The sequence below is a fragment of the Sminthopsis crassicaudata genome, chromosome 4 (assembly GCF_048593235.1).
Source record: "Sminthopsis crassicaudata isolate SCR6 chromosome 4, ASM4859323v1, whole genome shotgun sequence".
NCBI classification, from domain to species: Eukaryota; Metazoa; Chordata; class Mammalia; order Dasyuromorphia; family Dasyuridae; genus Sminthopsis; species Sminthopsis crassicaudata.
The window spans coordinates 319610778-319637754 of record NC_133620.1 but is presented as its reverse complement, the minus strand read 5'-3'; the positions used below and the strand labels follow the sequence as shown (position 1 = coordinate 319637754).

Sequence of the window (26977 nt, the reverse complement as noted above, 5' to 3'; positions counted from 1 at the left end):
CACATATTCTGGCCTCAGTTTCCCCTTGTTTACCTACACTGATCTCAGCACTTAGAGGGTAAAATGTATCAACTCCAGTTGATATTATTCTCCTTGTCATCCGTCTCAAGAAAAAGGAGAAAGAGGGACCTGCTACAATAAAGAACCACAAATTTAGGGTTGGAAGGGACTTCTGAGATCATCCATCTAGATGGATGCCTCAATTTCACCAGCAAAATGGTGGGAAGGAATGGTGGAGCGGATAACTTGAGATATCTCCCAACTTCAGCTCTCCCATTTTAAAGATAAAGAAATTAAGGCCTAGAAAGCCCAAGTTCCTTCAGGGTTGTGTAAGGTTCTCTCTCTGTTTCTGTGTCTCTTTTCCCTTTTTCATGCTAATATTTTCAGACTGGACGTACAGTGGCTACTTAAGGATCTCATTCCGGTACTAATCAGTTTTGTTGTTCAGCTGTGTCCGACTTTTCACAATCTCATTTGGAGTTGTCTTGGCAAGGATACTGGAGTGATTTCCTTCTCCAGGTCATTTTACGGATGAGGAAACTGAGGCAAACAGGGTTAACTTGACTTGGCCAGGGTCACATAGTACATGTCTGAGTCTGGATTTGAACCCAGGAATATGAATTTTCCTGATTTCAGGGCCAGTGCTTTATCCACTGTACCACCAAGCTGCCCCACTACTAGTCAGAACAGAGGCTGGATCCTCTTCGGATGGGGTTCAGTTTGCTCTTCTTGGGCAGCCCGGTGGCCCTCCGCTCCTGATGCCGGACATAGTGCGGACACCTAATCAACTTAAGCCTTCCTGTAACCCAGAACTCCTGAACCGAAGCAACCCATCAGTCTCAGGGACACTCACATCCAACTCTCTCAGCTCTTCCAAGTACAATGTCTTGTAAGTAAAAGATACTTAATAAATATTACTGGACTGAGTCCCAGAACTCTTGTAATTCTCTCAGAGCTGCAACCATGCTAGGTGTAGGTTTTGTTCTAATTAAACAAGTACATTTTTTGTGTGTATGTGTGAGGCAATTGGGGTTAGTGCCTTGCCCAGAGTCACACAGCCAGGAAGTGTCAAGTGTCTGAGGCCAGATTTGATCTCAGGTTTCCCTGACTTCCGGGCCAGTACTCTATCCCACTGCCCCTCTCCTCACTTTAAGTCCCAATGACCAGATGCAACAGGAGTCCATTGTTACTAACAATCGGGCAACTGGGTTATCAAACTAAGGTGAGTGAAGGGGGATGCCCATTCTGCAATCCGAAGGGTGACAATCCCATTGGACCACCCCTGAAAGATTAGGCTGAGCCAGACATGATTAATTCTTCATCTCAGCTTAGGCCAGTCATTTCGATTCATTTGGCAAAAACACACAGTTCAGAAAAATAAGGTTCATGCCCTCATGTCCCCGAGAACGTCTGGGAGTCAATGTACACAGACCCAGCTTCATATGCATGTACGCCAGATGACCTGAACAATGTTTCATATATTTATTCATAAGCCAAGTTATCAATAAAAAATTAATACTAAAATGCCTTTACATAGAGTTTGCTGTTCATAAAACCTTTGTTTGTTTTTTGTATTTTTAGTGTTTACATTGAAAAAAAATTCCAACCATCATCATACTTTACACATTTACAATAATACCGGCTTTCACAACATTTAACCACGGTTAGAAAGGGAGGAGAATTCACGTTATTTATACAAAAGAAAGTAAGAAAGAAAGACAACAGAAAACCCAACACAAGGAGGAAAAGAAACTTCAACAAGAGGGACAAAAAAAAGGGTTTTTTCCCCCTTTCACTCTCTCAGTTCTTCTGTACTTGGGGTTTAAAATAGCTTTAGATTCTAATTTCAGCCAACAACATTGGCTTTCTCTCGTCACTTAATCTCTTTTTCTTCACTCAATATCCTTGTATATTTTCAGACTGAAAGTGGAACTTTCAATGGAGGTGTGGGGTGAAGGAGTTCAATCAGTTTTCTCAGCTCAGAAGGACCCTCAGCCCCTGGGCTGGGAGGTTGCTGCCTTTGATTTTAGGGACCAAAGGAGAAAACCACAGATAGCAAATATTGCACTCATGCCAAGAGACAGAAGACTGAATCATTGGAGGATACCCCCAAATAAATAAAAAGGTCCTTCCCCCCCCCCAAATTTTCTGCCATTGTCCTCTGATCCAGGGTCACATTGCCTGGAAATTGGAAGCCATAAGGCATAGACACGGGTCAGGCCGCCTGTTGCAACACCAGAGATTCCTTGAAACCCATTGATTTATTCCTCATTCTTTTAAGGAAAGGAAGGCTAAGAGGTGAGGGATGGGGGTATAGGTGGGGTGAAGAGTGGGAGATCAGCAGTGATTAGGCAGGAATAAGTGAGATGGAAGACCTGAGCCCTGAAGCAGAAATCTCATCAATGTCTCCTTTAGCAGGAAATTCTAAAGGACATCTACTCATTTCAGATATTTTGGTATCTGCCCTTACTAGAGGATTTCTTTAAAGGGCTCATCCTAAAATTAGGAAAACTGCTTTGTGATAGAACCCAATGGTTCCAATAAGAGTGAGGGCAGGAAAGGATGCTCTGTAAGGTGATGGACCGAAATGGGGCCCTCTCACCCGGCCCCCTTTGCTTCTCCCCTCTGGTCCGAACATTCAACAATTGCCACCTTAGGAGGCATAGAAGCCCAGGGAGTTTGTACTATCGGTCTGAGACCTTGTAACGTGCTCTAAAAGAAGTCACATTTTCAACTCAGGCCTCATTCAGTTGATCGACTAGAAAATAAAGAGGAAAGGCCCAAATATTTTTGGATTAAATAATCCCCAAGATCTCTTCCAGTTCTGACAGTCTATAGCTATGATTTTTCCTACAAGAATATTGCTGTTCAGTTCTCAGACAGTTCTGGACAGCCTCAATCTTTGGAGTCATTGTGCTACCCTTTACATGAATAAATTCCTATCTTGTCCTATTCATACTAGGGCATAGTGCTCCGGGGCCCAAGGGATGAACTGATTTTTAAGTCAAGAGGAGAAAAAGTCAAGAAAGGGCATTAGATGTCATGGTGAGTGAATCTTAAGAGAGAACCATGCAACAAGGCCACAATAATTTGAATACTCAACAATGGTCCAGTCTGGGAGGCTTGTGTTCCCTCTTTGGCAAATGCTCTCACTGGTCTTGCTTGGTCTACATGATGGAGGCTCTGGGAGACCAGGGGCCCACAGGATGCAACCAATCACCTCATGGTCAGCCCACAGCATCTACTTCCGTCTCCACCCACCCAACCAACAAAAGGGAAACTAAAACACCACCACAGGGGAAAAAAAAAACAGGTCATCAAAGAAGGCAATCAATACCCAAAGCCCATGCACCAAGGGGAGAAGGCTGGAGGGGAAGGATGGGACTTGATTTCCTCCTGAAAAGGATGTGCTCCAGAGAGCTGTCTGATTGTCCTCCACAAGGGCCCCATCAGGGTCAGAGGCTCCATCATCCCCTCCCAGGGTGTCAGAGAGAGGGCCAGGAGATCAGAGAGGGCAGTGGGGGTGGCGAGGGGAAAGAAAGTGGCAAGGTGATGGGGAGGGCATTTTCTCTGCTTTGGTTTGCTCTTTATTGTCTGATGTTTTCATGGAAAGTCATTCGATCTGACTTGAGATGGGAGGCGGGGAGAGAGAAAGCAGCAGCCATGCGGTCCTGTGGCCCTGTCACCCCCTAAGAAAGCCACGAAGGTCATATGGCATGATTCTGCGGCAACGGTTGGGACGGGTACATGAGGGATCGTGTTAGAGAGGAGTTTTTCCTTCCTTTTTCCTCTTATTCTGCACATCAGAAAAAGCAAATCTGTCCCAGCTTCCCATGCTGCAACAGCTCAAACAGGGGGCTGAGGATGAAAAGAAGGAACCTGAAAAGGGGGGAATCCACCTTACTCCTCTGAAATTGAGGAAGGGCTATCATAAGAGAGCTAGAAAGAAGGAAAAGGTAGATCTATCTCTGCCTGAGTTTCCGAGAACTGAGGTATAATTTTCATACATCATCACTGTTTGTTTGCAGGGTTTTTGACTTGAAAAATAAAATTGAGGCGCTAGCTTGAGAAGGGGATTGCAGCCCTGCCTAAGCCAGTGGAGGGGTCTTTTTTGGTGTTCCTTGTATGGATATTGACAAGTGAACAGGAAGGGACACTAAAGTTGGCAGGGGAAGGGGAGGCCTGCGCCTCTATTGTCCCAGATAGACAGCAGGTACCTAGTCTCTCCTAGGCTATGGGGATCATGAAGTAGGGACAAGGAAAACAAGGATTCAACCATGGGAAAACTGAATTAGGAAAGAATTTGCAATATATAGAATGAATAAAATGAAAAGATGACCTTCTCTTACTTTCTCTCACTTTTTAACCTCATTTTGCTTTTCCTGTTTTGTGGGGTTTTGTTTTGTTTTGTTTTTTAAATAGAGGTAAGATAAATATGGCTGTTGTCCCCCACCCCTACCTCCTACATCCCCAAGGGATGAGAGACACAGTTGATACTGACTTTTAGAATAATCTATAATCTTTTCTTATGAGGGCATCCTCATGCCGCCCTCCCCAACCCCCCTAATTGTGTGTGTATGTGTGTATGTATGTAAAGGATGTATAAAAGGAAAGAGACCTTGACGTGATTTCTATCTTTAAACAGTTCCACAAAGAGGTTAGTGAATTAAAGTGGGATATCTCTCATTAAGAACACTTCACTAGAGTGCCCACAGTTGCTCTCCTGGACCTTAACACCCCCTACCCGCCCACCCAAATGCTGCCTCTATATTTACAGATTAGCCCAGTCCTGGAGCTCAGCCAGGCTGAGAAAAAACAGTGCATTTTCAAAGAAAATTCCCAAACCCAAATCCCTCCCAACACACGCACATGCGCACACGCACGCACACATACATACACACACACTCACAAAACCTTTTTTTTTTTTCTAATTTTTTTCCATAAAACTTCCCCAAAGAAATACAATATTTACATAGAGAAATAAATAGACAATACACCTGATTTCTGCTTTCCCTGGTGGGAGACAGTCAGAGGTACTAGGGAAAATATGGCTTGAATTCTAATCTCTTGTGAACTGCCAATGCTGGGGAGAAAAACAGAGGTGGAAATCCACGGGTCTGTGTGTATAATCAACTGAGGGGAATGTGGCCCTCAGTCCAGGTCCCAGGACAGAGACCTTGGGGCCTAAGTAGGATCACAGTCAGATGGGGAATTGGATTTTGAAGCCAGAAGAGCTTTCTCTTTCCAGGGAAAATAATTAATATTAATAATAATAACAATAATAATAATAATAATTTAAAAAGCCTGAATCTTGCTGTGATGGGTTTTGCATATTTACTCAGACTCTCCATTTCGGAGTGCCATGTGGGCCCTGCCTTAAAGCTGTGTCGTTAGGCAGGGAGGGTCCTGACTGGGGCCTGGGTGGAAGACCCCGACATTGCCAGTGGGCGCAGCCTGGCACCTCTTCCATAATCCACACTCCTCCTCATCCCTGGGGAGGAAACTGCTCCGGGAAGCAGAGGCCATCTGAGCGGGTGGGGGTAGGTACGGGGAGGCTCAGGGTGGAGGAGGATGAAACAAAGTTTTCAAGTTTCCGATGATTAGGAAGCTCACTGCCCTGGGGTGGGGTTTGGGGAGAGCTGTTCAGTGCACCCCCTCATGCAAAGCAGTGGCGAGTTCCAGTGGTACTGCCCAGATCAGCACAAGATGGGCACACCGTCAGCTGTCACTAGGCGTCCTGTGGTGGGGTCATAGGTCCCCGCCAGGTAGTAGAGGTCCTGCCGGTCCTGGTATTTCTTACTCCGTGTCATCTGCTCATATTGTTCCCTCCCCACAACCTGGCACTTGTGTGAGATGGTCTGAACATCATTTTCGTCCTCATGGCAGGATTGGTACAGGGCATTCTGTGGGAGGAAAAGGGCAGAAAAAGCGGGTTGAATTCACAGGTAAGTCACTGAGGACCGCTATTCATTACCTGGGGTGCCAATGTTCACTGCCATGCAACTTTCTGGGGCAAGCTTCTCCCAGAGAGGAAGCTCCCCCAGGGGTTGCAGATGACTTCTGAGGCCTTTTACAGCTCATCCCAGGCCGGATAAGGGGTGCAATAAAGTCATTACTCCCACTCTGTGGTCCCTCTTCTTACAGCACCCAGCCAGCACCTCTGATCCTGCTGCAAAGGTGAACTTCTAATGAGAATGGAATCACCTGGAACCCAGGATGAGTGAGCCTCAAGGCATGCTGGCCATTACTACGCAAATAAAGCCGATTCCTAGACTGAAGGGAAGATTCTGGGAACTGGGAACGGAATTCCAGCACAATCCCCAAAGACAATGTGGGAGTGTGGAGAAGATACAGCAAGCAAAGTGTGTCGGGTCTGGGGGAAAGACAGCTGGGCCAGGCTTCCGAGCATGCTCCCTCCGCCCCAGGGAGCTCTTCCCACCAGGCTCACCTTCCCGTCACTCTGTCGTTTGCCCAACTTGGTCTCTTCTGGGTGGTAGAACCATTTCACCTTCACCACCATGTTGCTGCCCCAGGACTCCCACATGCTCTCGATGCGTCCGATGTAGGGGAGGTTGGGCCGGCCTGCCGACAAGAACACGGCGCAATCCCCGATGCAGAGCGTCTCCTTCCCCCGAACAATGGCCTTGTAGAACAGCTTCCTGGCCTTCCCTTTCATTCCCCGCCTCTGCACAGAGACCAAAGAAAGGCTTTGAGGGACAAGAATGCTCTGTGGGGGAGGAAGGTGCTGAGAAGGACGGCCTGAACTGGGAAAGGGGAGATGAGGTGTGCAGGCAGATAGGGCCAGGACGGAGAGCGGTGGAACAAGGATGTGGCCGGGGAGGGAATGAGGAAGAAAAGGGGCAGCTTGGGAAAGCTGAGCATCTGGACAGAGTAAGGGGGACAGGGACAAAGGGCTGAGGAAGGAGTGAGGGGAAAAGGCAGAGAAGGAAAGGGGCAGAGACAGAGAGAGATATGAGAGATGGGAGGGGGAAGGGGAGGAGAGGAGGGGAGAGAGACAGACAGACACAGAGAGATATGAGAGAGATGGGAGGGGGAAGGGGAGGAAAGGAGGGGAGAGAGACAGACAGACAGAGACAGAGAGATATGAGAGAGATGGGAGGGGGAAGGGGAGGAAAGGAGGGGAGAGAGACAGACAGACAGACACAGAGAGATATGAGAGAGATGGGAGGGGGAAGGGGAGGAAAGGAGGGGAGAGAGACAGACAGACAGACACAGAGAGATATGAGAGAGATGGGAGGGGGAAGGGGAGGAGAGGAGGGGAGAGAGACAGACAGACAGAGACAGAGAGAGATATGAGAGATGGGAGGGGGAAGGGGAGGAAAGGAGGGAGAGAGACAGACAGGCAGAGACAGAGAGAGATATGAGAGATGGGAGGGGGAAGGGGAGGAAAGGAGGGAGAGAGACAGACAGACAGACACAGAGATATGAGAGATGGGAGGGGGAAGGGGAGGAGAGGAGGGGAGAGAGACAGACAGACAGACACAGATATGAGAGAGATGGGAGGGGGAAGGGGAGGAGAGGAGGGGAGAGAGACAGACAGACAGACACAGATATGAGAGAGATGGGAGGGGGAAGGGGAGGAGAGGAGGGGAGAGAGACAGACAGACAGACACAGAGAGATATGAGAGAGATGGGAGGGGGAAGGGGAGGAGAGGAGGGGAGAGAGACAGACAGACAGACACAGAGAGATATGAGAGAGATGGGAGGGGGAAGGGGAGGAGAGGAGGGGAGAGAGACAGACAGACAGACACAGAGAGATATGAGAGAGATGGGAGGGGGAAGGGGAGAAGGAAGAGACAGAGACAGAGAGAGATATGAGAGATGGGAGGGGGAAGGGGAGGAAAGGAGGGAGAGAGACAGACAGACAGACACAGAGAGATATGAGAGAGATGGGAGGGGGAAGGGGAGGAGAGGAGGGGAGAGAGACAGACAGAGACAGAGAGATATGAGAGATGGGAGGGGGAAGGGGAGGAAAGGAGGGAGAGAGACAGACAGACAGACACAGAGAGATATGAGAGAGATGGGAGGGGGAAGGGGAGGAGAGGAGGGGAGAGAGACAGACAGACAGACACAGAGAGATATGAGAGAGATGGGAGGGGGAAGGGGAGGAGAGGAGGGGAGAGAGACAGACAGACAGACACAGAGAGATATGAGAGAGATGGGAGGGGGAAGGGGAGGAGAGGAGGGGAGAGAGACAGACAGAGACAGAGAGAGATATGAGAGATGGGAGGGGGAAGGGGAGGAAAGGAGGGAGAGAGAGACAGACAGACACAGAGAGATATGAGAGAGATGGGAGGGGGAAGGGGAGGAAAGGAGGGAGAGAGACAGACAGACAGACAGACACAGAGAGACGGAGGGGGGAGAGAGACAGAGACGGAGACCATTATTCTTTGTAACAATCTCTCAAGCTCTGCACTCTTCTCTCCCACAAGAGAGGCTCATTACAGAGTTCCATCCCACAGCAACCTCCCCTCAGGGGCCTTTAAGGGGGCCTCGGGGACCGCCCGCCTCCGGGACCCCCCAGCTCTTACCTGCGTGGGATTCCCGGACCACTTCCACAGCTGCCGGGCTGGCAGGAAGGCCGAGATCTTTGGCCGATTTTCCACAGAGGGCAGCCGCTGCCTTCGCGAAAACTCTTTGGCTTTGGAGAAGCTCAGGGCCTCCTTCCGCTTCATCTTGGTCTTGCCACTGGCTGCGGTGGCTTTGGCGAGGAAGCAGCGCTGGGGGTGAGGGTGGGGGCCGCCCCCCTTGGAGCGCAGGGCCTCGGGCTGCGCCAGAAGGGCGGGCACGGGGTGGGTGAGACAAGTCTGGAGCAGCAGAGTGGAGTCCTCGTCGTCCGAGCTGTAGGAGGAGTCCTCGTTGTCCGAGGAGCAGAGGCTGGACGTGGAGATGGAGCCCGAGGAGGAGGACGTGGAGGACCCGGATGACGAGGAAGAGACGGAGAGGCGGGTGAGAAACCGGGAGGGGACGTCGCCTGCCAGCCCGTCCTCGTCTTCGTCGGAGTAGGAGCTGTGGCAGTCGCTGTCACAGTGCAGCGCGCAGTCGGCCTGGCCCGCGTATTTCCGCAGCGCCAGCCCCATGGGCAGGGGGTGCACGGGGCCCCGCCCTTTCTTCTCCTTGCCGACCAGAGCCGGATGGACGTAGCCCGGGCCGGGCAGAGGCCTCCCCAGCTTGGGTCCGTCGTCTTTGTCGCCCATGAGCAGCGCCTTGCAGTTCTTGTTCTTGGGGGAGGTCACCCCTTCGTGATCCAGCTTGACCAGGAACTCCCCGCCGACTTTCCGCCGCCCGCTCTTCTCGGCCTCCAGACGCTCCGCCTTCTTGGCCCGCAGCAGCTTGTGGGCGCCCCCGGGCAGGGCCAGCCCTGCCCCGCTTGCAAAGGGGGCGTAGGAGTTGGCTATGCTGCTGAAGGAGTCCGCCCCAAAGCCATTGCCAAAGACGGGGGCGGCCATGCTGTGCATGGGGAACAGGGCCTCTCGGGCCCTCAGCTTCTTGGCGCTGCCATTGAGCTGGAAGAGGTTCTGCAGGACCCCCGTGCTCTTGCTGCCGCCCCCGCCTCCTCCCGACACCGCCGTCCCCTTGCGCTTGGTCTGCGCCACGGAGGACCAGCTCAGCACGGGGCTGCCCCGGCGGCCCAGGAAGTGCTCTGCCGCCACCACGGGCGTCTTGGCCCCCGGAGTCAGGGCGTCAGCTTTGCCTGGGGGAAGAGAGCCAGGTGGTACTGGGGAGGCGGGAGTGCCGGGCGCCTCCTCCCTGCCGCCCATCTCACTGCTCCCTCTCCCGCCATGCGTCCCACCCCGGGGGCTCTCCTCTCCCCCCAGGGCTCGCGGTCCGCTGGCTCCGGAGGACCGGTCCTGGGAGGGCCTGGAGCTTTCACTGTTAAAACAGGGACCTGGCTGGTCACAAGAGACGCACTAATGCAGGGGCCGTCTTTTTTAAAGTTGTATTTCAAAGGCGTTCCCCGTGGTTCTCCGGCGTGTTACAGGCTCCCCGCCCTTTCTGCACGTAGGGCTCCGGCTAGCTCGGAGACCTCTATCTAAGGCTACGCCATCGCCCCTCAGACCTTCTCTCCCTATGGGAGATGCAATTTGAGGCCATCCCTCTCCTAGTACCTGCTTTTTCTTTGCTGACAGCCTTCTTCCCCAGGGTCTTTGAGGGCTCGGGGATGTCTCGTCCCTCAGGAGACAGACTGGGGGCCGTTTCACTGGGCGGGGGAGCGTCATTGGAGGATCTCTTGTTTCTTCGACAACTGCTGGACACTAGTAGGGCTGGGGAGGGTTCTGTGCCTGAAATTCAGAACCAGCAATCTCTTCATCCAACAGACCTTCTTGATCCCCCCCCCCATCCATCCCTCACCCGGAACAGTGGCTCTGCGACTACAGGACGCGGGGGCTGGAGGCAGGGAAGCACAGGCCCTTTGCTCATCCCCGCCTCCTCAGGACGGAGCGGTGGGTGGGCGAGGTGCCTTGCTGCAGGAAGGAACTCGGTCTCTAGTTTCACGCTAGGGTTTCAGAAAGAACTCATCCTTGAGCAGGAGAGCATTCCAGAGATGAGAGTCGGGAACGGGCTATGTAGGGCCCAAGGTACAGAGATAATTCCAGGTGAAGGGTGATTGAACTAGATGACCCGCCCTCTGCCCATGTGAAACAAGGGCACTTTCTAGTCCCCAAGCGGACTCACATTGGATCTTGAAATCTGGAGGTAATAATCGAATATTGGATACGGAGATGTGGCCTGTGTCACCGTCATCAAACTCAACCACAACTGAATCAAGGTCTTCTTCTTCATCACTGGAGGCACCTGTAGGACGTGGAGGTCAGAGTTAAGCCCTAGGGGCAGAGGCAGGAGAGACTGGGCAGGAGTCAGAAACCCCGCATCATCAAGACAGCCCTCAGCCTGCCCCATCCTCGTTCTGCCTCACTATGTCTCTAAACACCTGTAGATATTTAATATTAGGTGGGAAAGCAGATGGGAAAGGCACTAGGTGGAGAGCTGGGGGGTGTCTAAGGGCCCTAGAGGTGAGACAGTGAGACAGGGGGCTGCCCCGTGCAATCAGACGAGGATTGATGAAGGGAGAGGGCTCCCAGAGGGGCCTCTGATAAATGACACTGAGAAAATTCAGCTCCCAGATCACATTCGACCTTGGAGTTCCCCACCCCCAGCCCTGGGTAACTGATGGCTTTCATCTCTTCTCACTCCTAACAGCCACTCTGCTCTCATTGCAATATTATTATCATTCATCATGCCCCTTTCCCTTCCAATGTACATGCTAGATGCAGAGACCATGCACACACAGAATTCAGGATTCCACCTAGCTCTGCACAGACTCAACACCCTCTGTGTAGCTCCCTCAGACCGAGGTCCAACAGACACAGCTGAGGACACGCACACTTCCCCCTCCAAAGTGATGACTGACATTTCCCCACAAAGCTGGGTTTTGTCGATCCATCCTTTCCAGAAGCCCTACCCCATCCCCCCATTCCCAAGTCCAGCAGGGAATGGGTCACCCTAAGGGAGAGCTAATTCACATTTAAATGTTTTCTCAATGGCAGTAGGATGAGGGCTCATTGGGTGATAATTACTCTTTTTGCTTAGGTCAGCAGCAGCAGCAGCGGAAGCCCTCCTTCTTCCTTCACCCCACTTGCAGTTACTCCCTATGGCTGTGACTCCTTATTTCACCTTTTTTTATGGTGACATTCAGAGCATGCTATTATCCTGCTCCTGTATAAGCAGGAATGTCACTGGCAGCCAAGAAACTCCCTGGCACTCTCTCTTTTTCTCAAGTCTGTAGTTGGACCCAACCTCGGCTCAGAGGTCGCTCCAACTGATGGGGCGAGACTAGGGGACATAGGCGTAAGTCGGTAGGGGCGCTTAGGAAGCATATTATAAGGTTTATTGCACGGGAGGCAGAGGAGAGAGGATGTGGAAGGAACACTGGAAGAGAAGTGATATGGGGAGATGGAGTTGAAGGTATTTATTACTTGAAGGCTGTGTCATGTAGTAGAAGGGGCACTAGAAGTTGGGCTCCAGGCCTGAACTTGATCACGACTAATTATGACCTTGGCAGGTCATCTCCTTTCTCAGCCTCAGTTTCCCCATACGCAAAATGAGGAAATTGGACCAGATTACCCTAGGTTCCTCTCAGCTCTAAAATTCTATTATTGTATCCAATGTCAAATTCTTTCCAGTACACAAAGGAGAAGCATCTTCTGTTGGCATATAATTATGGCTGCCCAGGGCATGAGTCATGCCGTTATTAACTACCCACAGTGGGAGGAGAGAAGCAGGGGGCAAGAGGACGGGGTGGAGAAGCAGAGACACTCTTCCAGTGTGGAATTTTCCTCCACTCCATGGACTTTCTATCTTTGACACCCGTACTTCTCTCACCTTGGACCACATTGCCAGGATACAGGCAGCGAGACTTCTGACTCCAGTAGGCACAGACCCGGGTGCCCGGTGGGAGGTAGCGACTTGATTGGGGCCGGATGTCAAGAACCTTAATGGGAACAAGGGTAGGGGGGGCAGACAGATGAGCTGAGTTAGGGAGATTTTGGGGCAGAAAACCTGAGAAAGACAGGGCTTCCACCTGGAGAGATGGCATGCTGGCAGGGGGTCTGGGGTGTCTGGAGAGACCAACCCAATATGAGTTAAGACTACCCAACTGGATTTTTAAGTTTCCATGCAACCTAACCCTGGGGAAGGAGCTAAGGAAGGGAAGTGTTGATGAGTCAGGTCCTGGGCTAATGGCAGAGCTGAGATAAAGGGCTTCTTCCGGGAATAAATAAGAGGAAAAGTTTCTTGCAGCCATGAGGCCCCTGGCTGGGAGCTATTCCTTTATTCTGACTTGGAGAGAGAGGGCCTTTTGGGGATAACAGAAGGAGGGGCACAAGGCCCATCAGCAGGCAATGCATCCATTCATCTCAAGTGAAAGGTTATCGTTCAAGACACAGAACTCACAGCTTCCTGCAACAGTTGCTCCAGGGAGTAGATTCTTTGTCTGTTTCCTCTCTCGCCCTCAATCACGATACTGTAGCTGAAAAGCAGAGATTGGAAGAAGCCAGTGTAAAAAATCTGGGGAAGGAGACCCTGTCCTCAGCTGGGTTGCCCTGCCACTGCCCAAGGTGTGAGTGAAGGACTGTTCCGTCCCTCCAGGCAGCCCTGAAAAGTCCCTGAGAAGCCCCATCCCAAACTCCAGCCACACAGTGGGTAAAAGTGATGTAATGGAGCTTTAGGGGAGGCAGCAGTGATTTTGAGGTCCCCTGATCTTAGGGAGGCCTCTGTTCTAACAATAAGTCAGTAATCCTCAGGGACTTCCCACACTCCCAATCTAAGAACAACAAGCTGTCCAATTCTGAATAACTACTCTTCAATCCACTGCTCACTGTCAGATAGCTTCTGGCCTCAGGGTAGTCCCAGGGACCCAACTCCTGAGACAACAGTGATAATCTGTTGGTCAGTGAGAACCAAGTTCTGGAGATGACCCCAGAATTAGCATGTCAATGATAGAAAACTGGATAAAGGGTCTTCTCTCTCTCCCTCTCCCACCCCCCTCTCTCCCTCCCCACAGCCCCCCCCCCCCCTCTCCCCCACCCCTCCCCCCCCCTCTCACTCTCCTCTCTCTCTCTCTCTCTCTCTCTCTCTCTCTCTCTCTCTCTCTCTCTCTCTCTCTCTCTCTCTCTCTCTCTCTCTCTCTGTCTCTCCCTCTCTCTCTCTCTCTCTCTCTCTCTCATTCTCTCTCTCTCTCTCTCTCTCATTCTCTCTCATTCTCTCTCTCTCTCTCTCTCATTCTCTCTCTCTCTCTCTCTCATTCTCTCTCTCTCTCTCTCTCTCTCTCTCTCTCTCTCTCTCTCTCTCTCTCTCTCTCTCTCTCTCTCGACACTTTGCTAATTTCTTTTGGAATTTAGCCCACTGCAATCGACATTATAATTACATAAAACTTTACCATTTGACTAGGAAATGGGTTCAAGTCTGCAAATTCTTTGAGACACCTTGCAACACCAATTTGTGACCCCAAACTTTTGGGGTCCCTTTCCCAAATTCAGCAAAAGGGGAAACAGGATCCCATGGTCCTTTAGACAAGAAGGAAGGAAAATTACTTCCTTGGTCCAGGAAAGAAATCTGCTAAAGGGAGTGGGCAAGAGGGAAAGAGGTTCCCTTCTTCTATTACAAGTGCTTAAATGTGGAGGAATAAGACTTCAATTTGAATTCCAGCTCCACTAACTTATTTTAACTTGTGCAACTGAAGTCACTCAATCTCCAAGCCTCAGTTTGCTCCTCTGTAAATGAGGGGACTGACTGGTGACCCCTAAGGCCCTTCCAAGTGGATCTCTATGACTGCTATCCCAGTCCTCCTCCATGGGGGCAGCCTGGTTTCGGAATGTCAGAGTCTCCTGTCCCACAAGCTCTATTTCTTCCTGGTTTATCTCTCAAACCACCCCTCCCCGCAGCTATCTCCCCTGCTGGTGGTCATCCTTACATGTCTGGAGGCTGCAGGGTTTTCACACTGCCAGCATACAGCAGACTGTCCTCCTTGGGAATAAGCACATGTAGCCCGTCCTGGAGATCTTCCTTGTGGATGGTACATGACTGGACTGGAGGACAATTCAGGGCATCAGTCACACTTGTGTCAGCTACCCACCACCCCATTTCTCTTTCTCTTCCAGATTTGGGAACACAAGTATGGATTCCCAAGAAAACGGGCAACCCATCTAGGGAAGGAACACTTTATGGAAGTCATAGGTAGCCCCTAAGAAGAGAGCCAGTGTGGTCTTTAAGAAAACGTGCCAGTACAGAGAAGGCAATTGGATGATTTTGCCCCCACCAAATTCCCTTTTGGTTTGTAAGCTTTGAGCCTCCAGAAGAAACCCTGAGATGCTGTGTGGATGAGGGCCGGTGTCAGCTCTCCTCTCTATTTCTTTTCTATGTCCCCAATCATTCACCATCACCCCTACCTTTGCCAAATTCCTACAAGCCAATACTGCATGTGTTGGGGCAGGGACTTAAGTCTGTGCTACTGGGTTGGGACAGATCAACTCACCATGAGCTATGCCCTGGTCTCCACTCAGCGTGCTATTCTCTTCCTCTGAGAAGCTGCTGTTATCATCAAACTCAAAGTCATCCTCCACAGCAAAGCTCTCCAGCAGGCGGCTCACTGCCCGGCCCTTACCCTAGGAGGATGACAAGGTCAGACCCACAGGTGCCCTTTATATGTTGCCCAACTATCCTGACCATCCTCCTCTTGGATGGCCTTAGGGACATCATCCCCATCCAGGACTTCTGAGGGTCCTGTTCAGATAAAATTTAGGAAGAGTCTCATCTAACTTCTTTCTTACATTTTCAGCAGATTGTGGATAGAGAAAAGTGGGGAATTCCATGACTGGGGCTGGGGTTGAGAAATGTATATACTTCTGAATAGTTTCTTGAGCCCCAAGCCAGTTTCATCTTGCCTTAGTCTTCAGGGACAAACTAGAGTTGGTCCTTTCCTTTGGGGTTTTACCCTCCCATCAGGAGAACATAAAAAGTGGAAGGAAGGAAGGAAGGAAGGAAGGAAGGAAGGAAGGAAGGAAGGAAGGAAGGAAGGAAGGAAGGAAGGAAGGAAGGAAGGAAGGAAGGAAGGGAGAGAGGAGAGAGGGAGGGAAGAAAGGAAGGAAGGGAAGGTGGGAGAGAGAAAGGAAAAAAGGGAGGGTGCGAGGGAAGGAAGAAAGAAGGGAGGGAGGGAAGAAAGGAGGGAGGGAGGGAAGAAAGAAAGGGAAAGAGGGAAGGGAGGGGGGAGGAAGGGAGGAGGGAGAAAGGGAAGGAGAGAGGGAAAAAAGGAAGGAAGGGAAGGTGGGAGGGAGAAAGGAAAGAAGGGAGGGTGGGAGGAAAGAAAGGGAAAGAGGGAGGGAGGAAGGAAGGAAGGAAGGAAGGGAAAAGAAGGAAGGGGAGGAGAGTGGAGGAAAAGAAGAGAAGAAGGAAAGAAAGAAGGAACAAAGGAAAGATGGAAACCTACCTGCTTGCTTACAGCCTTACTCTTCACCTTGCCTAGCTTTTTGCCTTTGCTTAAGATGGTCTTGGCATTTCTGGGTGACAAGGCGATAGACAAGGCCCCGTTCTTTCGCTGTAGGGGGAGGACAAGATAGAGAAGAGATATCAGAGGCTGTATCAATGAGGGGTCCTTGCTTGACTTGTTTCAAATGGGCTTGGTTCTGTGTATTTCCATATTGGGTCCACTTTTCTGTGTGTGTTTACGATGGAGGGCAGGTTGACTCTGTCTCAATATGGCATGACCTGTAAGAGGGCAGGATACTGACCCAGCCACGTGCCCTTTTGGGGGTATGTAGAGGGGAAAGGCAGCTTATTATTTGCTTTGGGCTCCCAGGCCCTGCCTTGCTGTCTCCCTGCCCGAGCTGCAGTGCTCCAGGACACAACCTTAGTCCCACAGAGACCCGAGAGCCCTCGTTTCCCACTGTCCATCTGCAGGCTCTCACCCTCAGAGCCGACTGTAGCACTTTGCTCTTCCTCGTGGCTTTCTTTAGTCGCTCACTGGCCAGCTTCCCACCTTCCTCCCTCGCAGAGAAGGCCCGGGCTTGGCTGTAGAGATCGTCCCCGGTGGGTGTAGTCCCGGGCTCCGAACGCAGGCTGTCTTTGGGCTTGGCTTTCAGCTTCTTCTTGCCGTCTCCTTCACAGACTCCCGGTCTCCTGCGCACTGGGGCCCGCTCCAGTTTTCGAGTCTCAGCACCAGGCTTTACTGCCCGCCTTTTAATTTTGACCTCACTCTCGGGGCTGGATATTCGGCAAGACCCTTAAGGGGAAAAAGAGAGAGATAAAAATGCTGGGAGTGACTGGAGCTCTAAGTGCCAATACCTTGGTGCCCACGAAGGCTGGACCTGGGAGGGCTGCATGTAGCTGGGGCCATTGTCCCTGGTGATGATTGGAAGAATGGCTGACCAAAACCAAGGCTAAAAATAGGCTCTGCGTAGGGGATGGCCCTCTGGGAGGCAGAGGGGGAGGGATACATAGGATACTATGGTGACAGAAGAAACAGAAAATATCAACAAAAGTTATGTGAAAGAAAAAAAGGCTCTGCTGGTGGGCACTGGGCCTCTCGTATGCCAGGCAGTCAAGCCATCATAGACTGAGTTTGGGGGGGCAGTGCCCCCTCCCACTGCTTGTGCCCTCAGCATGGGGCCACAGTGTTGTCATGGGGGTGGGGAGGCAATCCCCTTAGCTTCACTCCTCCTCTTCTACCATTCATGGTATCCTCCCCTAGTTACCTAGCAAGCCCTGCCTCTCCTTCTTCTTTTTAGCCTTCTGGTTTGCTTCCATTTTCACCACTGAAGATGGGGAGGGGCCCAACGTTGTAGAATTAACTCCAGTGTGGAGGGGAGGGCTTAGGTCCTTGGTTGGAGGTTCATCTGGAAGTCCCTCACAATCCTCACTGTCATAATCCCCATCCTGGTTTCCACCTGCAAGAAGAAAGGAGAGAAAATACTTTTAGCTGATTTCTCGGATGACCTTCCCCTGAGCATCCGTGCCCTGCCAATCACAGCATCTCTTGGTATTTCTGCCAAGAGGAGAGGCTTTCTCTTTAGAGCAAAGGTTCTTAACCTGTGGTCTATGAACTTGTAAAAAATATTTTGATAATTATATTTCAGTGTGATTGATTTCTTTTATAATCCTATGTATTTTATTTGTATCATTCAAAAACAGTAGTACTGTGAGTTTTTATTTTGAGAAAAGATTTTTCCAGACTGCCAGCTGTGTTCATGACACACCCAAAATTAAAAACCCCTTTTTTGGAGCATTGTCATCTGGTTCACCAGATTCTGAATGGTAGCATCTTTAATGGGTTTGGAATGAGGTTCCCTGTGAGCTAAGAGTGGGGCAGCAATTCAGGGGTGCTCTCCATCTCTTTGATTTCTGTTCAAACCCCGCCCCACCTTGCCTGATAAATTGTTCAATTCCTGGTACAGGAGCTGTAGAGGTTAAAAGGGGATGGGGGCAATAAAATAATGTGCGCCTGGAACCCACAAGATGATTCCATCTATGTCACTGAGGTCCAAGCCATGGAGGTGAACTAGAAGGGATCTCAAAGACGATCTCATCATTTGGTAGATGAGGAAGCTCAAGGCCAAAAAAGTGGAATAAACTCGAGTTTTATTTGGGTGAGTGGGGGTGAGGAGGTGATGAGTGGGATTGATGCCCATCATCTCTGGAGCAGCTATCAACTATCTCCACCTTATGTAGGTGGAAAGCAATATATATCCCTCCAGTTTACCTTCACAACAAGTCTGAGAGGCTAAGATCAGTACCTCTCTGCACCGCCTAGTCTACTGGGGCATGCCCTAGGTCCTAGGGGGCAGAACTTCCCTAATTCACTCAGCAAGAACCATCCTGGCATTCTAATCTCATCTCAGGGCTGCTCCCAGAGAATACAACCCCTCTCCAGAGTTCTTCCTGCTTTCTATTTCCTGTTCCTCTTCCCTCTTCCAGCCCTCAGAACTTTTCTTTGTTCTTTCCAATGAGAAACTCTTGTTTCCCCTTACTTAAAAAAAAAAAAAAAAAGTAAGTGTGTGAAGTGAATAGGTCAGAGGAAGGAGGAAGAGGGGGGAGGAAGGGAAAACGGGGAGGAAATATCTATTTGTTCAGTGTTGTGTTTCTTGTATGTGCATGTGTTGTTTTTCTGGGGCCCAATAACACATCCTGCAGGCTCCCAGGTCAAATCCTGGGCTAGAGATTCACAGGAAGAGAACTATAGCTATTTTAAAATTCCATTTTCCAAGATGCTTTCCAGGGCCACTTGTAGGTTTCTGGGATGGGGAAGCAGGAGGAGGGAGGGAGTCCTCAGTGAGAAGGATGAAATATACCCCTGCTTTTCATCACATCTTGGAGATTTCTTTCTCCCTCACTTCCCCCACCTTTGTACTGGTACCCTCATTTTAGTCACAAAGGTTTGATGCTGAAGACATATATTAACCAGACCTTTTTTAATGCTTCAAAGCTTTCCCAGCCATAACCTGATTTTTCCACCAGTCAAGGGTCCCTCCCTTCTCTCCCGTCTATCTTCCACAGAAACAGTTAGCAACCAGGCTCATAATGCTTTGCCAGACTGGTCCCACCAGAATTTGGCAGCACAAGGTGCCTGTCCATCTCCCTCTGGAAGTGAAGATTACTTGCCTGCCTCAGTTCCCCCTGCTGTGGCTGTGGGCTTGGCTGCGAACTTGGGGCTGTCCTTGCCATCGCTGTCTGGCTGTGGGTGCTTGGCTGCCAAGGCCACCTTGGTGTTCTTGGCTCGAGACAGCTTTTTTTGGATGCGCCCGCCAGGGTTGGCCTCTTTCCGCCGGAAGGGGCTGATGCCAGCTGGCAAACCTTTGTTCCTGACCTTCGGCTTCAGCTGGGCCACTTTGCTCTGGGATCCACTCTTTTTGCACCGAACCTTCTCCTGTGGAACAAGCCATACAGGGAAACCACTCAGTGTTTCGTCCTTGTTTGCATCTCAAGGCCTACAGACTCAAAGACAGAAATCTAGCTTGGCGTCACCCTCCTCAAGCAGATTAGGCAAAATCCTGCCATTCTAGGCTGCATTACTGGGCCGAGTTCTTTGGAGGCTCCGGTCACTGGTTCAGTTTTCCCTTCCCCTTCACTCTGGAAAAAGCCCAGAGGCAGGGAATTATCCCAAAGGCCCACTGCCCTCTGGCAGAATTGTTCAGCTGTGGCAAATCTCACCAGCAACTAATAACAGGTGGGCTGAAAGGGCCAGAACTCATGTGGGAGGGAAAGGTCAGACCTCAGCTCTTATTGGTAGAACGGGATGAGGGAAGGATGCAGGGACTTTTTTCTCAGTTTCCCTTTAGCTGAGCGCCCTGCTTGACTTGCCAGCTCTGTTGCAGTCTCACACCTCAAAGGAGCCAAGGCAAAGTCTGGGACTGGGTGGAGATGGTGCCGATCTGTTTGGGCCTTCCCGAATCTGACTGTCTGGTTCCCTGATGACTAGCTGAAGATCGGTGCTAGAACACTGCAATCCCACTTCCACTGCCCTAGCCCCTTCTGGATTCCGTGTGGGTGGGCAGAGGAGCCAAGGACACCCAGAAAGTTGTGGGCACTGTGGCCACTCCAGTTTACTAAAGTGTCTGGCTAGAGTTGGTTTTTCTAAAAGAAAAAAGGGGCGGGGATGAGGCACATTTCTGACATCCTGAGTTGCCTGTGGAGGGCAGTTTAATGTTGCATTTTCAGATGGGGATGGGGGAAAGAAGAGAGAGGTCACTGAGATAGTGTGAGCACCCACAAGAGATTAGGTGTAGACTAGACTGGCCTTGGGGAGGCAGCAAGGTTGTGTGAGACAAGGGGCTAGCTCTCTGTATGGATGTGTTGGGATAATGGGAAGAGGGTTTTTGAGATTTTTAGCTCTTTGGACTCCTTCTGGGTCCTCACATAACAGAATTTTTGTAAATGATTAATACCCCGTGAGTAAGAGTGGGGAACCATATTTGATATGTCCTAGAAGAGTTTGTTTTTTATAGGAATCTTTATGTAAGGCAACTCACTCAGAATTTTAGCCACATTATAAATTTGGATTTTCCTATGTTGCATGTGTTTAAAGTGAAATATATGGGATCACATCCAGAGAAAGAACTAGGGAATCTGAATGCAGACTGAAGCATATTAGTTTCACTTTTTTTGTTTTTTTCTTTCCTCATGGCTTTTCCCTTTTGTTCTGACTCTTCTTTCACAACATGACTAATGTGTAAATGTATTTAATATGATATTACACGTATAAACTATATCAGATTGCTTGTTATCTTGAGGAGAGGGCAAAGAGGAAGAAAAACAATATAAAGCTGAATGTTGAAAAATATCTTTACATGTATGGAAAAAATAAAATACTATCAAGGGGGGGGAAAATATATGGGATCACATATAGAACTAGCTAGAAGGGATCTTAGGAGCCATCAAATATTACTCTCTTATTTTACAGAGGAAGCAACTGAGGCACAGAAGGTTTAAGTGACTTACCTACAAGTATTATTTTTTAACCCTGGTGATCAAAGAATTCAGGGCCAGCAGGGAACTTGGAGATAATCTAAATCCAAAATTTCATTTTTCATATTAGGAAACTGAGGCTTAGAAAAGTCAAGTGATTGTAAAAAGCTACAAAAATAGTAGCTGAGTAAGCATTCAAATGTGGGGCCTCTGTCTCTAAACCCAGTTCTTTTTTCCCTCTCTTTCTTCCTGAGGCTGGTCCCTCTTTTTCATTCAGGCTAAATGTGTAGCAGTCATTCACAGGCCCAACTACCCCTTCTGATAGCTCACAAACTTTGACCTGTTGTTCACTTTCCAATCTCCTGAGGTGGGCTGAAGGCCCTATCCCATTTCTTGGCAAGATCCATAAGATGCTGAGAACTTGTTAACCTGTCCTATAAGATATCTGTACAAGGAAGATGCCCAGTACAGAGTACTCACAGCCTAGGTTGGGAATACTTAAGGACTACAGCTCCAAAGGCAACATTCCAGGTCTATTTCTGGAATTCCAAGGATAGAGAGGAGTTGGCAATATAGTAGGGATCCATTAACAATTTAAAAAACTTTAGCTTACAACATTCTTTCAAAATCTTACAGACAGCAAGATGGTAGCAAAGGGGAAATGGAACATGTTCTTTCCATGGCCGTGAGGCTGAAATAAAATGGCATCACTTCCAAGTAAACCAGAGATGTTAAAAGGAGGAAATAATGGGAGTAGAAAGGAGAGAAGGGCTGTAGAAATTAGACTGAGCAGGGACATAGGGAGAGGAATTCACCTGGGAGTTGAGGCTGCTGTAGACCCCCTTATCTAATTTGCTTCTTTTCTTCTTAGGTTCCCCTTCACTTCGTAACTCAGCACACAGGATGCTAAGGCTGGCCTTCACAGACCTGAAACATGGGGAGAGAGGAGGAAAAGATAATTAAATCTAGAGGAAGCATCTTGGCTTGGTGGGAAGAATACTGGTGAGTTAGTCTTGACCCTGTTACTGACAAGCTATCCAGAAGAAGCAAAGGCAAGTCATATGCTTTTCCTGGGACTCAGTTTTCTCATCTGTAAAATGAGCAAGTTGTGTTAGATGCTCTCTAAAGAGCCTTCCAGATCCAAAAATTGATGCCTGTATCTAATTCTATGATATCCAAAGTCAACACCAGAGGCCATTATAAATGACAGGACAAAGAACATACTCACACAAACATACCCTAATGATCAACAGAACATGAGCTGGTAAAAACAACTCAAGAGAAAATAGGGGAATAGAAAGAAGGAGAAACTCCAGAATGAAAGGGATGGAACAGAGATAGAAGGGAAAAGGAGACAAAATGGGAAAGAAAATGAAACTGAAAGATCAAGACATAGGCTATGAGAAATGGAGAGAAGAAAGGGCAAAGAAAGGAGAAAGGGTGGGAGGGATGGCTCGAGAGACAGTACAAATGTAACAAAGAAAAGGGAAAGAGATCTCAGAGACAGGAAAAAGAAAACTCAAGAGACACAAAAAAGGGAGATTAGAGAAAAAGGTAGTCTAGTATCACTCAAAAAATCAATCAAGGAAAAAAGGCAACTGAAATGGGAAAAATAACTGACATATGTATATGTCTATGTATAATATGTATATTATGTATAATAAGTGTATATTTATGTACAATATACATGTCTATTATATACACACAACTGTATATTCATATTATACACACATACACACACACACAGAGTTATATAGTTTACAAAGTAAGACAGGCCTGCATATCTAAGCCTTCCCCAGCTCTTTGAGAGCAATCACTCTCTTGCATTTGGCTATCCCAGACCTCTGAAGGGCTTTGCACAGAACAGAAGCTTACTAAATGCTGGTGGATTGTTGGATGAATATTTAAGGCTTCTGCTAAGACACAATCGTGATCCTTTTAGGTCAGTCATTGAAAGGGGCTGTCCTGAAAAATAGGTGAAGGCTCATCATCTCATCTATTCTTAAAAAATACGGTTAGAAATGGACTTTGTATCCTTTAGATGGAGGTGATGTAACTTTTAAGTAGATTTTTTTGAATCATCATGGTGCCTCCATGTCAGGATACAATGAGTTTGGTCTCTGGAGACAGACACTGGGAGGATAAGACCACTATACAATACTTGGGTATATTATTATACCCAATATTATATATATTGGGTATTATACAAAAGTATATAATAATAGAGATGTTCTCTTTTAAGGAGACTGTCTAACTTATCATAGGAGGCTCAGGTGGCAGTCATTACATGTGAAAAGACAGAATGGAACTTAGACCTCTAAAGATAGCCTTAATTAGAATGGATGGAGACTCAAAATGCTGATGGAAGCATTTTTTTCCCTTTTTCTTGTCCCCCCGCCTTTCAGGGGGAAGGGGAGAGGAAATGTAGAGGAACATGGCTAATGCAGAAATTTATTTTATATAACTTCATATTTGCAATATATTTCATATTTCTTACCTTCTCTTTGGGTAGGGGAGGGAGCAAATTTAGAATGAAAAAAAAAAAGGATAGGCTTATTTATAAAATGAGCAAGGTAAGTCAATGATGACTAAGATTCCTTCTTCTCATAGTTTTATTACCTTGAGCCCATGCTGTTTAAAATTGTTTTGATAATCATATTCAATTGAATTCCTTTGTCATACTACAAAATTTATTTATTTATTTATTCATTTGAAAACATTTTGAGAAGAGGTCCATAGGTTTCACCAGATTGCCAAGGGATCCATGACACAGTAAAGGTTAAGACCCCTTCTTCTAGCCCTAAATTGAATGTCCTTCCCTATAGACCCTTACATAGCCAGGAAGCAAAGCTGCTGGAACTCTAGTCTAAAGGTTAGAAAGCTGGAAGAAATAGAGGAAAGCAGATTCCCATTTTTTCCTTCCTTGATGACTTCATTAAATTCCATGGGGGTTCAATTACTAAATCTATGCAGATGACTCCCAGTGTCTCTCCTGAGCTTCCATCCCATACCACCAATTTCTTTTTTGGACATTTCAAATTGGATGTCCTGTAGGCAACTCCAAGTCACTGTGTCCATAAAGAAGTCATCCTCTTTTCTTCCAAACTCAGTGCCATCATTCTTTCTGTGACTAGATTCGGTAACTTGATGTCCTACTCAACTCTTCCCCCTCTCTCACCACCTATAAACAATCAACTGCCACATCTTGTCATTTCTACCCTCACAGACTCTTGTTGTACCATCCCATCTCTCCATCCTTCTCTTCTTTACATATTGGAACAGTCTCCTGGAGTGCACCTGTCTCACCTCTTTCCCCACTCCAGTACATCTTCCACATAGCTGCCAATATGATAAGCCCTTCACAGTCTGGTCCAAAGGATCTTTTGGGTCTTATTATATTCTAATCTCCCTTCACACATTCCATTTGCAGCCTACTCCACCTCAGCTCTGCTTCCTTCACCCTGGTTTTTTTCAACACTCAGCTCAATACCCAGATGCTATACCCTCCTCCTTAAAATCACTTGATATCTATTTTGAATCTGGTGTGTGTGTACACACATATACACACATATTTATGCACATGTACAAATTTCCTTTGATACAGGTAAGATCTTTGAGAGTAGGGATTGTTTTGTATATGTCCCCAGAACCTAATTCAATGCCTGACACATAGTAGTTATTTAATAAATGCTTATTGATAAATGGATCATAGTATTGACAAATTATCTGCGGAACATTCTGCAGAATTGGAGGCCAATTTCTTCTAAGACACACCGGCTTTGATGAACTGGGGGAGCCATCAAGCTAGGAGACAGAAGCACTGTGTCTCTTGGGAGTTGCAATCCAAGATCATAGGATTTCAGAGCTGGATGCTATTTGAACCAACTTGGACCTGACAAAGAATCATCTCTACAACATCTGTAAAAAGTGACCATCCATCCTTTGCCTAAAGATCTTTGGTGAAGGAGAATCTACTGTCTTCCAAAATAATCCATTCTATTTTTGGAGAGCTCCAGCTGATGGTTTGTTTTCTTTTATTATTGAACACAAATCTATCTTTCTAAAGTGCCCATCCATTGCTCCTGCCTCTGACCTCTAAGGCTGAGATAAGGCTAATCCTAATTATACATAATAGGCCTTCAAATATTTGCTTCTGGCTCCTCCTCTGGACTCTTCAAGGATCGGGAGTGGATCACTCATGCTCCTCTTCCATGGTTCTCAAAGGGTTTGGGCTTTGGCTACTGCTATGGCTTAAGTTTAGGGGAGGGGGAGAAGGGGAAGGCCTGTGGGCAAGAACTATGCCGAGGGAATTTTGGGTCCCCTAACATTTATCTCCCTTTCGGAGTCCTTAGTCTACCACCGCTGAGTCACTGGAGAAAGTTTTGAGTAGCCCAGAAGATGAAGGACGATCCATCATCTTTCGCATTTCAGACCAAGCCCCCAAACCCTGCAGTAGCATCAGGCTGCCACAAACTCTCCCTGTCCCCTAGCACTGCATCCACTGCTCAGCCTGGGGCTGGAAGTACATGGTAGGCAATATTATTTTTTAAAACACAACAAATTTGAGGATGTTGATAGATGCAATGACAAATCATGATACCAGAGATATCTAAAGATAAACCACATTAGACATTTTTCCAGTCAGAGAAGTGATAGACTTCATACGCAGAATGAGACATATGTTTTTGGACATAGCCAATGTGGAAATTTGTTTTTGCCAGGCTGTAAACACGTTGTAAAGTGTTTGTTTATTTACTTTTCAGTTGGGGGAGGGGAAGTAGTTAGGGTTAATAAATCAGTATAAATAAATAAGTGGGGAAATGTTTTATATTTATAGGTAGGTTTCACAGGTATGTTATAGATACTATACCTGTGATATGGTGAGCTCTAAGGCTAGCAAGGTTTATGTTATTATAATTATACCTACATAGAGCTTAAAACAGGAAAAACTTCACTTAAATTTTTCAGAACCAAAAAGCACTTAAAAACCATAGCTACTCTTTACAAACTGGGCCCAGCCCATATGTCCTTCACTCTTAAGGGACACCCCTTGGCCAATCTATACTCTAAAGCAGACACCTTCAAAAAAGTCACTTCTGAAGGGTTTCCAGGACCCAAGACGGAGTCCATCAGAAAAACAAACTTCCCTGGAAGGATTATGAGGTCACAGTTAGTTGGTAGGCCTGGATCTTGGTTTAACTCTGCCCAGATTAGCCACACATATTATTATAGGCAGACAGCGTCATTGCTACACACTATTGCTCAGGTTACCATTCCCAGGTTATAACGGCCCAAAGGTACCCAGACTTGTCCCAATCTTTGTAACTTTCAAAGGGACCCAGGCGTCCATTCCCCTTTCTTTTGCATTAGCCAAAAAGGTCCTTGCTTATGCTGGAGACCAGCAAAAGGAAATGACTAAATTCCACCATTTGGCCTTTCTACCGTGCTAGAGGCAGATTTTGAGCCTCTAAACCCAATCCCTACCCTCAGAGAACAAGCCTAACTGGGATTTACCAGGCAGGATGGGGCCTGAGTTTCCCTCTCTAATCTGGCTCCTTCCTCATCCATGGCCTCTGGAGAGAAGAAGAAACAATAGGGCTGGAGATTAAGGGGAAAGGCTGTTGCTAGGAGGAGGTTCCATCATTAGTGGGCTCTGAGCACCAAGTCAGAAGACAAAAGAGGAGAGGAAGTGGAGAGACCCTAGTAAACTGGAGTCTACTTTACGGACTGGGGAGCCTTCCTCCTCCTCCTCCTCCTCCTCCTTCTCTGTCTCTCTCTCACACCCACATACATCAAACGCATAAAACCACACACACGTCACTCACACGTTCAGCATGCACACATGCCAGCCAAGACATACACGTGTCTATCACACAATGCACATATGTGTAGATACAGCACAAACACTCGTGCACAACACACACTTTAAACTTGTGAACGCTGGCTCCGAGGTAACAATCACAGAATCAGGCTGGCGAGCACAACTCTCTCACTTCTCCCA

General features: G+C 48.1%; 1 protein-coding gene across 3 annotated transcripts in view; it reads right to left on the bottom strand.

Moving 5' to 3' along the window:
- Positions 1-1468: 1468 nt before the first annotated feature.
- BAHCC1 (BAH domain and coiled-coil containing 1) overlaps positions 1469-26977 on the bottom strand; it is a 172669-nt gene continuing 147160 nt past the window's right edge. For all 3 annotated transcript variants that reach the window (XM_074260396.1, XM_074260395.1, XM_074260397.1), the window contains 14 exons: positions 21792-21903; positions 19174-19438; positions 17271-17462; positions 16485-16798; positions 16007-16114; positions 15056-15185; positions 14495-14609; positions 12976-13051; positions 12406-12514; positions 10699-10818; positions 10131-10304; positions 8553-9715; positions 6449-6685; positions 1469-5903 (listed from right to left, as the gene is read on the bottom strand). In XM_074260396.1, coding sequence (XP_074116497.1) covers positions 5697-5903; positions 6449-6685; positions 8553-9715; positions 10131-10304; positions 10699-10818; positions 12406-12514; positions 12976-13051; positions 14495-14609; positions 15056-15185; positions 16007-16114; positions 16485-16798; positions 17271-17462; positions 19174-19438; positions 21792-21903 — 3322 coding nt within the window. In that variant the 3' untranslated portion in view covers positions 1469-5696. The remainder of the gene's footprint in view (positions 5904-6448; positions 6686-8552; positions 9716-10130; positions 10305-10698; positions 10819-12405; positions 12515-12975; positions 13052-14494; positions 14610-15055; positions 15186-16006; positions 16115-16484; positions 16799-17270; positions 17463-19173; positions 19439-21791; positions 21904-26977) is intronic.